At 42.1% G+C, this 12,265-nt stretch overlaps 1 protein-coding gene across 2 annotated transcripts in view; it reads right to left on the bottom strand.

Annotated features, from left to right (window-relative positions):
* LRP1 (LDL receptor related protein 1) overlaps positions 1-12,265 on the bottom strand; it is a 254,553-nt gene that overhangs the window by 43,235 nt on the left and 199,053 nt on the right. For both annotated transcript variants that reach the window (XM_083169349.1, XM_083169350.1), the window contains exons 46-53: positions 10,656-10,784; positions 9,056-9,175; positions 8,731-8,844; positions 6,689-6,838; positions 6,290-6,412; positions 4,945-5,061; positions 4,724-4,852; positions 3,241-3,363 (exon numbers count right to left, since the gene is read on the bottom strand). In XM_083169349.1, the coding sequence (XP_083025475.1) occupies positions 3,241-3,363; positions 4,724-4,852; positions 4,945-5,061; positions 6,290-6,412; positions 6,689-6,838; positions 8,731-8,844; positions 9,056-9,175; positions 10,656-10,784 (1,005 nt within the window). The remainder of the gene's footprint in view (positions 1-3,240; positions 3,364-4,723; positions 4,853-4,944; positions 5,062-6,289; positions 6,413-6,688; positions 6,839-8,730; positions 8,845-9,055; positions 9,176-10,655; positions 10,785-12,265) is intronic.

Genomic DNA, 12,265 nt, shown 5'->3' with positions numbered 1-12,265 from the left:
AATCATTGCTAAAAAAAGACCACTTTAACTCAATATCAGCATTATGACCATTAGGACAAAGCGTGTCCAACATAAAAATCCATCTCATTTTTGGCCAATCTGGTTTCCAGATCCCTATTTTTCCAATTTATATTTATCTGTTGGATCCCCAGAAATCTTTTTATGGCCATTCACATTTTTGATGGTGTTTAGTGAAATGGACTGAAAGAGGATGTGCCATACATCCCTTCCTAATGGTATAGACATGTTCTGCTAGTCTCAATTTAAGAAGTGGTCTTACTTATGCATATATTACATTCACATTCTAACAAATAGATTACATTTCTTGAATGACATGTTATAAATTGGTTAATTTTGTACTTAACTCCCTTTAACTCAAATGAGGTTACTTTCTTTTTATAAGGTTATGACATTTCATAACCTTATGAAAAGAAAGTAAGCACAAAATTAACCAATTTATAAACATGTCATTCAAGAATCGTAATCTATTTGTTAGAACATGTCTACAACATCAGGAAGGGATGTATGACACATCCTCTTTCAGTCCATTTCACTAAACACCATCAAAAATGTGAAGGAGCCATAAAAAGATTTTTGGGGATCAAACAGATAAAAATAAATTGAAAAATTAGGGATCTGGAAATCAGATTGGCCAAAAATGACATGAGATGGATTTTTATGTTGGACACACTTTGTCTTAATGGTCATAATGCTGATTTTGAGTTAAAGAGGTCTTTAAAAAAAAAAGTGGTCTTTTTTTTTAGCAATGTTTTTATTGTGGAATTTTGATTGGCCCAAGAGGAAGCTTAGACCCAGGAAGTGGGTACAAAAATGAATCCTGTGGACCTTTAATTCTGTATCCAGCTTCAGAAAGGAGACCTGGGAGAGCACTTTAGAGGCATTTGGACACTTTATTGGACGCACCAGCCCTTTTATCCTGAGACTTCAATACCTCAAGCCATCTGCGGTGGTGCCGCAGACTTGTCATATAAGTATAGCCCACCGCAGCCCCAGCCTATGGTGAGATACTTTACTGAAGTTATTGTTATCATACATCTCCAGGATAGGACGTGTGGTCCATTTGGTATTGGTTGTTTTTATGAAAATTGTTTTAAATATTTCATTTTAATAAATGTATGTCACTTTATATGCATAAAAATTGATCCACTATGAGCTGGTGTACCTCCTTTGTATGTTTCAGTAGGCAGCACCCTCTTAATTTATTGCGCTCCTTGTTCCACAACTGACCCCATTCTTTGCAGAGGGTGATCTTTTACTCATGCAACAAGCAGCTTTGTAGCTTGATGTCTCACTGGTATAATAACCGAGAGAAGCATATTTTTTTTTTTTTCCTTAATACTTTTTATTGTTTTTAAAAGGGATCTTATCACTTACAACAAGTCACATTCTTTACATATATTACAATGCATTTTACTCTGCTTTACATATTGCATTGTTGCTGTCCAGTTTGCACTTTGCACCTTACTGCGCAGAGGTTTAAAAGACAGTACAAAAACAGCAAATGAGCAACCGAGTACAGTGACATATCCCCACATACATACATAGAACAAACCCCTAAAAAAAAAAAAAAAACAAAAAAAAAAAACATCAACTATACATGAACGCTATAATGTACTACCTAAACTAATGGTTATCGCAATACAATTGGGGACACCACTGTTAATATTATGTTTGCAATTTGTCTTGTAACTTTTACGGACAGCGATGCACTTATTTGCAGATCTTGATATGCCAGCCCTATATGAACTAAAAGGCAGAGGTTTACTGCTGCCATAAGGTTGATTGGGGAGCATGAGTAGCACGTCACAGGTTGCTTTCCAGCGATAGACCAGTCATGGCCCTACTTCGCTTATTCCCCTCCATTTTGGTCTACCCAGACCCACTACTGGTTACCGATGACTTTTTAAACTGTCACATCAAACAATGGGGTTGTACCGACATTCATACCCAAAAATTTTATCCGTTTTGAAATTGTGCTTTATATTATTATTAATGTGCAATGCTAATAAACATTTTCTATACCCGTCTTTTGTGGTTTTATTGATTCATTAACACAGAGAGAAAAAAGAGTTTTTACTAAACATTCTTAAGTGAAGAAAAGATTTATTCTATATAACTCTTATCTTATATTGTGTTCTATATCTGCGTGGCTAGATGTTAGCCACCTGTGCCACCGTTTAGTGTACTTACTTAATTGTTTCCTACATATATATACATGTTTTTCGTGAGTTGCAGTGTAATTAACCAATGATATCCATGCTGCAATGTCAGGCCCATTTTTAGAGAGCCATGTCCTCGCTATCATTAGTTTAGCTAGTGCACATAAAGTGGATACATATATTTTATCGTGCTCATTAATTTCATTACCTATATGAATATTCAGCACACATCCTTTGCAGTCCAGTGCAGATCCAGGGATACCCGTACTAATCAAAATTTGTTGTACTTTACCCCAAAATGCCCCAAGGATTCTACAACCCCACATTAAATGCCAAAAGGAACCCGGTTCAAGCTTGCATTTGGGACAGAGTGACGTAGTGCGGCTACCCATTTTAACCAGTCTTGTAGTGGACATATAAGATCTGTGCAGGAAGAACATTTGCACTTGGTGCACCCTTATTGAGTTTGTTGTTGCATGGACCGAGGTCAAAGCCATATTCCATTCTGTATCATTCAACGGGCCCACATCTAACGACCACTTCCCTTTAAGATCTACCAACCCGTCTCCATACTTCGCTTCCTCTAGCAAATTATAAAGCCTTGACACCCCCTTGCTTTTATTCTTCACTTGCAACTCCCTCTTTATAGGCGATATAGAAAAACATATCACCATGTTTTTGAATTGAGATTCAAGTGCGCTTCTCAATTGCAAAAACCTAAAGAAAAAGTGTCTGGGGAGACCAAATTCTAGCTCCAGATGTGTGTATGACTTCAGAGTGTCCCGCTCATACAACTGACTAATGGATTTTAACCCATACTGTCCCCAGATCTTATCGGGTTGAAGTGCTTTTAGCTCATACAGGAGTCTATAATCTGCCAGGGGATGTTCAACCTCTATATCTGTAAATTTGGCTATTTTATTTGCTTCCCTCCAGATCTTAACTGCCTGCCTTACCAATGGTGGGTCATTCCTGGTTATCCCTCCCGCCAGCAGTCGTTGCAGTGGGGTAAGATTTGAGTTACCTTGTGCTACCAATAGAGAGAAGCATATTTACTTACCACACTCCGGAGACTCATCAGATCCATCGCTGCAATCAGAATCATGGTCACACACAAACTGCTTCGGGATACATTGACGATTCTGGCACATGAACTCCTTCGAGTCACAGGTATTGTTGAAAACTATAGTGAAAATACCATATGAGCTTATTTCGGTAAACCATTCTAGTCACATGATATCATAGCACATATTTTTCATTAAGTTTTACAGAATTGTTGTAATGAAAGAAATTGGGGCTTTCCACTATATAAATATATATATATATATATATATATATATATATATATATATATATATATATATATATATATATATATATATATATATATATATATATATATATATATATATATATATAGAAAAAGAAATTACCTTCACTGACAGCAGGGTACTATAGAGGTGCTGCTCTCCTAAGCGCATTATAGGGGCCACTATTCTTCCTCATATATATATATATATAGAAACAGCATGCACAGGCACTCTTTCAATGACAACTGGTCCAATAAATGAAAGACACCACAACGGTAGATACTGTTGTGGTGTCTTTCATTTATTGGACCAGTTGTCATTGAAAGAGTGCCTGTGCATGCTGTTTCTATATCTATCCCTGAAGGGAGACAGCGCACCTTTCCAAGTTGCCGTCTATTACTTTGAGTGCCAGGCATTGCAAGCCTAATTATATATATATATATATATATATATATATATATATATATATATATATAGCTTATAAGCATATCTGAATATAGGGCAGCATTTAGCTGGGGTCATTCCTTTTAACTGAAGACAGCAGCCATATTGCCCTGTGATCACATGCAGTCCTACTGAATAGAACATGATCATTAAACTGAATAAAACTAGAGGTCTCAAATCCTCTTGTATTTTTTAGGTAAAAGGGGTGTGGCAAGGCTGCACTAACACAGTGCTACTCAAAAGCCCCACACCGTTCACTATTTCCAGGTCACCCAACAAGTGCACTCATTACTGACTGACACATTTTAAAAGATCCACAGGAGGAGCTAATTATTTCATCTGATTCTCTGAGACCTGGAAAACATGCACTGTGTGGGGTCCTGAGGACCGACTTTGAGAACCTGTGTACTAACAAAACTAATCAGCAAAATAAGAGTAATTAAAAAGCCAACTACTGTACTCATAGGGGTATATTCAATCTCCGGAGAGCACCTCCCATCGGGGAGATGCCCGCCGGGCCCTATTCAATGCTGTCTTCCCCGACAGCATTGAGCAGGGTATCTCGGCAGAACGAGTCCGACATCACTAGCTGTCGGGCTCGTTCTGCCGAGAACAGCCGGGAAGTGACGAGCTGCCGGCTGCAGCTCGCCTCTTCCCCGCCTGCGTGTTCTCGGTCGAGCTGACCGAGAACGGGACTGGGTCACGGCGGTCGAGCAAGCTCGACTGCCGTGACCCTGACATTGAATACCCCCCTAAAGGTCACTGCTGCTTTAAAATAAATCCACTCACTGCATCCAGCCTGTACACTCTCATCTGCTCCATCTTGACAGTCTTTATCACCATCACAAAGCCAGCGGCGGAGTAGGCACACATTGGTGCCAGGGCACTGGTAGGATTCAGGACTACAGGTGGTAGATTCTAAAATAAAAATAAAAAACACAGGGCTCTTGTATATTCACAATTCTCTTCTGGAGACATTCTTAGAAGCAGAACCAGGATATGTGACTTACGACAGCTGATGCCCTCGTCTGATTTATCCCCACAGTCATCCTGACCATCACACTTCCAGAGTTTTGAGATGCAGCGATGGTTATTGCACTCAAACTGCATGGAGGTGCAGAACTTGTCTGTCATAGGAGAGATAAAGATACATGTATGTTCAGAAATAAGATTACAGTGTGTGACGAAGGTTTGAATTAAAATTCTACTGTACTGTATTTTAAAACACTTAGGGCAGTATTCAATGTGAATACTGGCGACGTGCAGCGAATCCTGTTTAGGATTCGCTGCGTTCCGGAGCCTCGCCGGCTCCGGTATTCAACGAGTCAGGGGCTCGCTGCCCCTGACCGGCGAATTTGAGCTCCTGCGGCAGACGCCGCAGGGAGCCTGAGGACGGTGGCAGGCAGGGAGATGGAAGTCTCCCTGCCTGCCCCAGAACGTTTGTGGGGGGGAGGTGGGCTCCCCGGGTTTCAGGCAGCACAGGCTGCCCCCCGGGGGTGCCAGCAGGGGACCGGGTATATTCACTACACCCGATCATGTAATGAGCGGCTCGGCTCCGGCCCCCTGCTGGCTGGTCTGTGTAAAAAAAAAAAAATGTTTTTTAAATTAAATATACATGTGCTTACAGCACATGAATAAAAATAGCATGCCCCTCCTCAGAATAAAATTCCAGATTTTTTGACACCAATTGTATAAAACAAAACACTTTATTTTAAAAGTTCACCTTCCACTTCACCATAAAAAGATAGCGATTGCTTCTCGGTGAATCATGGCGAAAAAAACCTTGAAATGTATTCGCCATCTGGTCATTGAATAGGGTGATTCACCGTTTTAGTCAGAAATTAGCCTTACAGCACAAAATCGCCATAAAAACCTGGCGAATCAGCCTCATTGAATACCGCCCTTAATATAACTTTACCTTTTAAGTAAATTAAATATATATTTTTTGTATCAATATGTCTGCTAATATATTTATTTAGCATCTACTATACATGTTGAATCAGTGGCGTCACTACGGGGGTGTGATAAGCACCTGGGTGTAACACCAAAGTGCTGACAGTAACCGGATGCTACACTGTAACATTACATACAGCACCTGGCCCCTTTCACAGTGTAGGAGCCGGCACTTAAGATCCCTGGCCTCCAGGTGCAGCCCAGCATCTCCGGACCACAGCAGTAACAAAAACTGGGTTTGAGCCATGAGGCTACACCCTGCCCGAGAGGCCACTTCCCCTAACCTATGAGACCACGTCTTTTTGCTGATATGCTGCATTGATGCACATTGGGTGTCATTAAAAGGTAAGGACCCCACTGTGTTGAATGCTATATGTGTAGTAGGCCAGCACAATCACTTACCACAATGGCTCTCATCTTCCCCATTCTCGCAGTCATTCTCCTTATCACAGGTCCAGCTCATAGGAATGCAGCGGTTACTGGGGCAGGAAAAGTAGTTCACTGGGCACTTTCTCTTGCTAACACCTACACAGCAAAATGGACTTTTTGTTAATCTTTTTTTCTTTATATTCAGACATTTTCGAAAGGATACATTAAACCATTAACACCATTGGCTGTTCAAGTATTCAGTAACGTTTTATAAAATCTCCAATCTGAACAATTAAGTGTGGCTGGTGCATTCAGCACTGATGTTTGTGTCCCAACTATGCATTGTGGAGGCCCCCCTTCATGGTCCCTTCCCACTGGCTGCACTTCCAATTACTATACCACTGGGAACAGTTTGAGGTCAGTTCTGATTACCTGGGCAGTTCATCTCATCCGTGTAGTCACCACAGTCGTTTGATCCATCACAGACCCAGCTAGGGGCATAGCAGAGGGAGGTCTTCTCACATCTCTGGAAGGCAAGATTTTTGACTCCCAGCTTAAAGTAACTGTTGCAGTCAGTAATGTCTGGGGACCAATAAGTATGATACAATCAGAACAGCATGGATCCCCCCTTAAGAGGAAACCAATTTAGGTCATCAATATTTTACAGAGCAGAATATGGAACTTCTAGGGCAAAGAATATATACAATTATAACCTTGTGAAATGATTGAGTAACATTTTATTAGAGGCTTGTAACCAACAATTAAAACTAATACAACCAAGGCTATTTTGGTCCAGCATGCCCTGGAACGCTGTTACTGAAGATCTTTTGCTAAATTACATAATCACGAGCGGCGTTCCGGGACCTCTGCGGCCAGCCCTGCTGTCTGTCTTCTCCTCTGCCCCAGACGCCGCGGCTTCCCTTCTGAGGGGAGGGGAGCGCATCAAACGTCTCTCCTTCTCCTCGCTGTGTCCCTGTGACTGGGCCTCCAGCCAATCAGAGCTCACTGGCTGACTCCTGATTGGCTGCCAACTCGCGAGCCGATCAGAGCTCACGGGCCGGAAGCCAATCAGGTCACAAGGACACAGTGAAGGAAAGGAGAGACACAAGATGCGTTCTCCTCCCCTCAGAAGGGAAACAGCGGCGGAGGAGGAGGAGACAGGCAGCAGGGGGATAATGGCCTAGGGTGAAGGTAGGAGAGTCGCGTGCTGCACTCTCCCCGGCAGCAGCAGCAATGGTGAATTGCACTGCTGGTGAGAAATTCTGGCCCGTGGGGGTATATGGGTTTCTGGCATTGTGGGGGCATACCTGGCACTGAGAGGGCAAGGAGCATATGTGTATCTGGCACTATTGGGGGCATATGTGTATCTGGCACTATTGGGGGCATATGTGTATCTGGCACTATTGGGGGCATATGTGTATCTGGCACTGCACTTATCCGGGGCATACAAATGAGGCCAGGCTCATTTAGGCAGGGGCTGGCAAAATTATCGCCAGCCCCCACCAGCTCTCCCCAGGGGGCGCACACGCACGAGACGCTCGCGTGCCCCATGGCGACGGAGCATCCCCCAGGTCCCTGCCGCCCTGTTCTGAGGCTTGGCTTTCCCCCACCTCCGGGCGACGAGGAAGGACAAGGGGCGCTACATCTGTATGTGTATCACTCCCCCATTTTCATTGGCCGCACCCCATATGGCCACACCTATTTTTTGGGTGTATGCACACAGTTCCACAAAGTATTTTTTAGACTTGCACCACTGTCTGGGAGGGCATTGTGTATCTGGCATTACTGTGGGTATTGGGGGCATTGTGTACTGGCATTGCTGGTGGCATGTGTATATATGGCATTATCAGTGGCAACGTGTATAAATGGCACTGCTGGGTGCATTGTGCATATATGGCCCTGCTGAGGGCATTACATGTTAAAAAAGGTCATGTAACAATTGATACCCCGCCCCTTTGTTAACTTCACCCACATCACCGCCCACTTCTGCCCCTGCACTGCAGGTGAGGCTGACGTCACATGTGCAGAGAGAGTTACATTTGGGTGAGTTATTTTGTATCTGTGCAGAGTAAATACTTGCTGGTTTATTCTTATACTGCAATTTACATTTCAGTTTCGACACACCCCACCCAAATGTAACTCTCTCTGCTCGTTACTTCTGCCCCACCTGCAGTGCACATGGTTTTGCCCATTAGAGAGATTGTGCTTTGCGAGCCAACCTGAATTAGGCCCTTGGTGCTGCACCTAGGAGATGTACCCAGTTAATAGAACAATTACTCCAAATGAAGGTACAAAATAACTAATTCAAAGTAATTTAAGGATGTTGTATACGATACCACTGTGCACGCTACATTAATGGTGATCAGGTATAATTAATAGATCTCCAGGCCATACTGAGGCTTAGAGCAAAACATTTTTTTTTTTAAAGAATAGAATTCTATTTCTTAGCCACACAACAATAGCATATTACTTACTGCAGTTCATCTCATCTGATGCATCTTCACAGTCAATGAGTTGGTTACACCGACTTGAGTTCCCAACGCAGTTCCCATCCCGGCAACGGAACTCCTCAGGAGTACAGTTGGTTTCTGTAGGATACAGTAGAGTTAGAGAAGCCATGTACAGTGCCATAGGATAACACATTACATTCAGTATTTCAAATATCACACACTGCATGAAATTATGCAATTCAGAGGAATCCATAGGACGATTTTATGTATCACAAAGAATGTCAAGGTCTAGAAAGACAATATACCCATGACTAACTGCAGGGGAGCCCCAATGCTTGGACATACTCACTGTTGCAAAATGCCTCATCTGTGTTATCACCGCAGTCATCAAGATCATTGCACCAGTAGGCAGTGGCGATGCAACGCCCATTCATACAGTGGCGGAAACCTTTCTTACAGCGACGATTAGCTGTGGATAAAAGGCAAAATCACAATTCTGCAATGCAAAGCACATTTCATAAGGTGGGATGTACTAAGCATCTCCATTACACCCTGCCACTTAACGCATTGCTGCTAATCACATATGTACTATCATATGTGATTAGTTCTGCAAAGGAAAACTCTCCCGATAACTCTCCTTTGCAATCAGCGCCGGTTACTGTACTTCCAGGTTTATGACCCAGGAATCCCTCTACACGTGTTTGTGTGTGTGTGTGTGTGTGTGTGTTATGCATGAGTGACCGTGTCTGTATATATTATATGAGTGCGACAGTGTGTGTTTGTAAAGTATGTGTGTATTATGTACAGTATGAGTGTGAGACAGTGTGTGGTGTATTATGCATGTTTGTGCATTACAGTATGTCTGAGAGCAAAACTGTGTGTGTGTGTGTGTGTGTGTGTGTGTATTATGCATGAGAGTGTAGCAGTGTGTGTGTATTTATGCATGAGAGTGTAGCGGTGTATATGTATTTATGCATGAGAGTGTAGCAGTGTGTGTGTGTATTATGCATGAGAGTGTAGCAGTGTGTGTGTATTATGCATGAGAGTGTAGCAGTGTGTGTGTATTTATGCATGAGAGTGTAGCAGTGTGTGTGTGTATTATGCATGAGAGTGTAGCAGTGTGTGTGTATTATGCATGAGAGTGTAGCGGTGTGTGTGTATTTATGCATGAGAGTGTAGCAGTGTGTGGGTTATGTAAAGTATTCACTTCACCATTTCCTGCTGTTTTTTAAACAAATGAATGTAAAATATATGTAGAAAGTCTAGTTGAATGGAAAGCAACAAGTGAAACTTAAAATCTAGGTCTCTTAACATCTGATTTTTTATTTATTTTGTGTTAAGTGTGAGCTGGAATTTCCCAGCACTTAAATACTGCAGCATTCAAAGATGTAAAGTGGATCTACCAAACTTATGGAAGAACTAAAGTCACAGGACTCCTACATTCTCCAATATAACAGTCGGTGATAGAAGTCTGCAGAAAGGGTCTGTTGGGTGCAGAGGCTAGGTTCCTGACAAAGACCTCACGGTTTCGTATATGGTCATGGGATCTAATACAGGGTGTGACACTTGCAAAAATGCTGTTAGAAGGGGGAGTCAGCAACATTAGCAATATCAACTGCTTTAAATTAACTGTTTCAAACTTGAAGGGGAGGAGAGGTGCCCCCTTGGGTGCAGGAGCCCGGCGGCAGATGACTCCATTGCCTCCCAGAGTTCCGCCTCTGACCAGCCCTGTCTCCACTAAATGAGCGTCATCATATGAGAAGGGATATGGATACAAGTATTAGATCTAGGCCCTAAATAGTAGCAAGGAGCAGGAGCAGAGTCCTCCAGCAGCACATTCAATTGGTGCAAGTAAACCACGCATCTCTATATGAAGCCATTTATACAGCCAACATGTCTCAAGGTACATTCAACCCCTATTTGGGTCCAGTGAAAACCAATGCACTTACCACAATAGGAATGCTTTTCATCTGCCTTGTTTTTACAGTGGGCCACAGTGTCACATGTCAAGCTGTAGTTGATGCAGTCACCATTACCACATTCAAACTCATCATGAGGATTGCAGGTAGAGTTTGGAGCTATTGAAGAGAAGAACATGAAATGCCATTACAGTAACTGTTCTATAGCTTACTAATGTTTTTAGCAGGATACAGACACATAATATAGTAATACAGAATTGTATTTACTTTGAAACCAACAACAACATTTGAATACTTCTATTAAATCCTTTGCCTGAATCCACTCCATGACACTGAAATACAAAAGGTGAGAACAAAGAGTCCTCCAATAGGGTCACAAAAAAGAATAACCCACGTACTGTATAAATATCGAATTTCTCCATCATCCTCTAAGACTGCGCCAAATGTATTAAGTCTTAAAAAAAAAAAAAAGTGGAGAGTGATAAAGAACCAGCCAATTAGATCCTAGCTGCAATGTTACAGACTGTGCTTGAGAAAAGACAGATAGGAGCGGATTGGCTGGTATTTTATCACTCTCCACTTTATCACTTGTTGATGCTTTATACAGTACATCTGGCCCACTGTGCATGTCCCTAAGCTGTGTACACACAGAGCAATATGATCGCTAGCAATATATGGCTCAACAATCATATTGCTCAGTGTCCCGTTTTCATCAGCGACCAGAGACGGTCGCTGATTAAAATGACACACTGCCGGGAGAAGAGGCAGGGGAAATCACTGGTCGGAGAAGCATGCACCTCCAACCAGCGACCATTAGGGGGCTGAAAACAGGAGCGCACACATGGCGATTTATCGCCGGTGCACACTCCAATCCCTGGCAATATGGTCGCTCAGCGACCATATTGCCAGTGATTTATGCCCGTGTGTACACACCTTAAGATCCTCCACAAAAGGAGCTATTCAGTAGTTCTACTAAAAACCTTCGGACACCAAATTAACAGCATCATTGCTGTGGAGAGAATAGAATGTTTGCAACCTGCGTTGCGCTGGAACCTCTTATCATATTTGGACCGAGGAGAAGGAAAGCTCTTATTCTTATTACACAGTAACATGATAGGAACATAATATTCTTGCTGATATAAATATCTAGAGCTTGCCAGATACATCCTCTATGCTCTGCTACCTATTAGAATCCTGGGTTTGAGTCTTCAGCAACCTCTCCTTTCTCCTGGAAGGAACACTCCGAGTCAGATTTATCCCAAAACAAAGTACAGCAGATATGCCAGCGCTGGCTGTAGACAATAAGATTAGACATTTCTCATAGATAAATAATATTTATTAACTCTAATAATATAAAATGTAATATTCATTTTTATATGTTGTGTTTTGCATTGTCTGATTTGTATTATATTGTTTTTTACATTTTATATTACTAGAGTTAATAAATATTATTTATCTATGAGAACAGTCTAAACTTATTGTCTACAGCCAGAGCTGGCATACCTATTCATGGTTTACTGTCTTTTGGGGACTGGCCACCCCCTGCCAGCTGCTGATAATTGCATGCCACACACTCTCCTTTTATCGCAAAGTACAGCAGATGTCTGATGCATTCAAGGTTAAGCAGAGGAGGCAGATTT

Source organism: Crinia signifera, chromosome 2, assembly GCF_055691185.1.
Source record: "Crinia signifera chromosome 2, ASM5569118v1, whole genome shotgun sequence".
Classification (NCBI taxonomy): domain Eukaryota; kingdom Metazoa; phylum Chordata; class Amphibia; order Anura; family Myobatrachidae; genus Crinia; species Crinia signifera.
The sequence above is the reverse complement of the archived record's forward strand: the minus strand, read 5'-3'. Positions and strand labels throughout refer to the sequence as shown.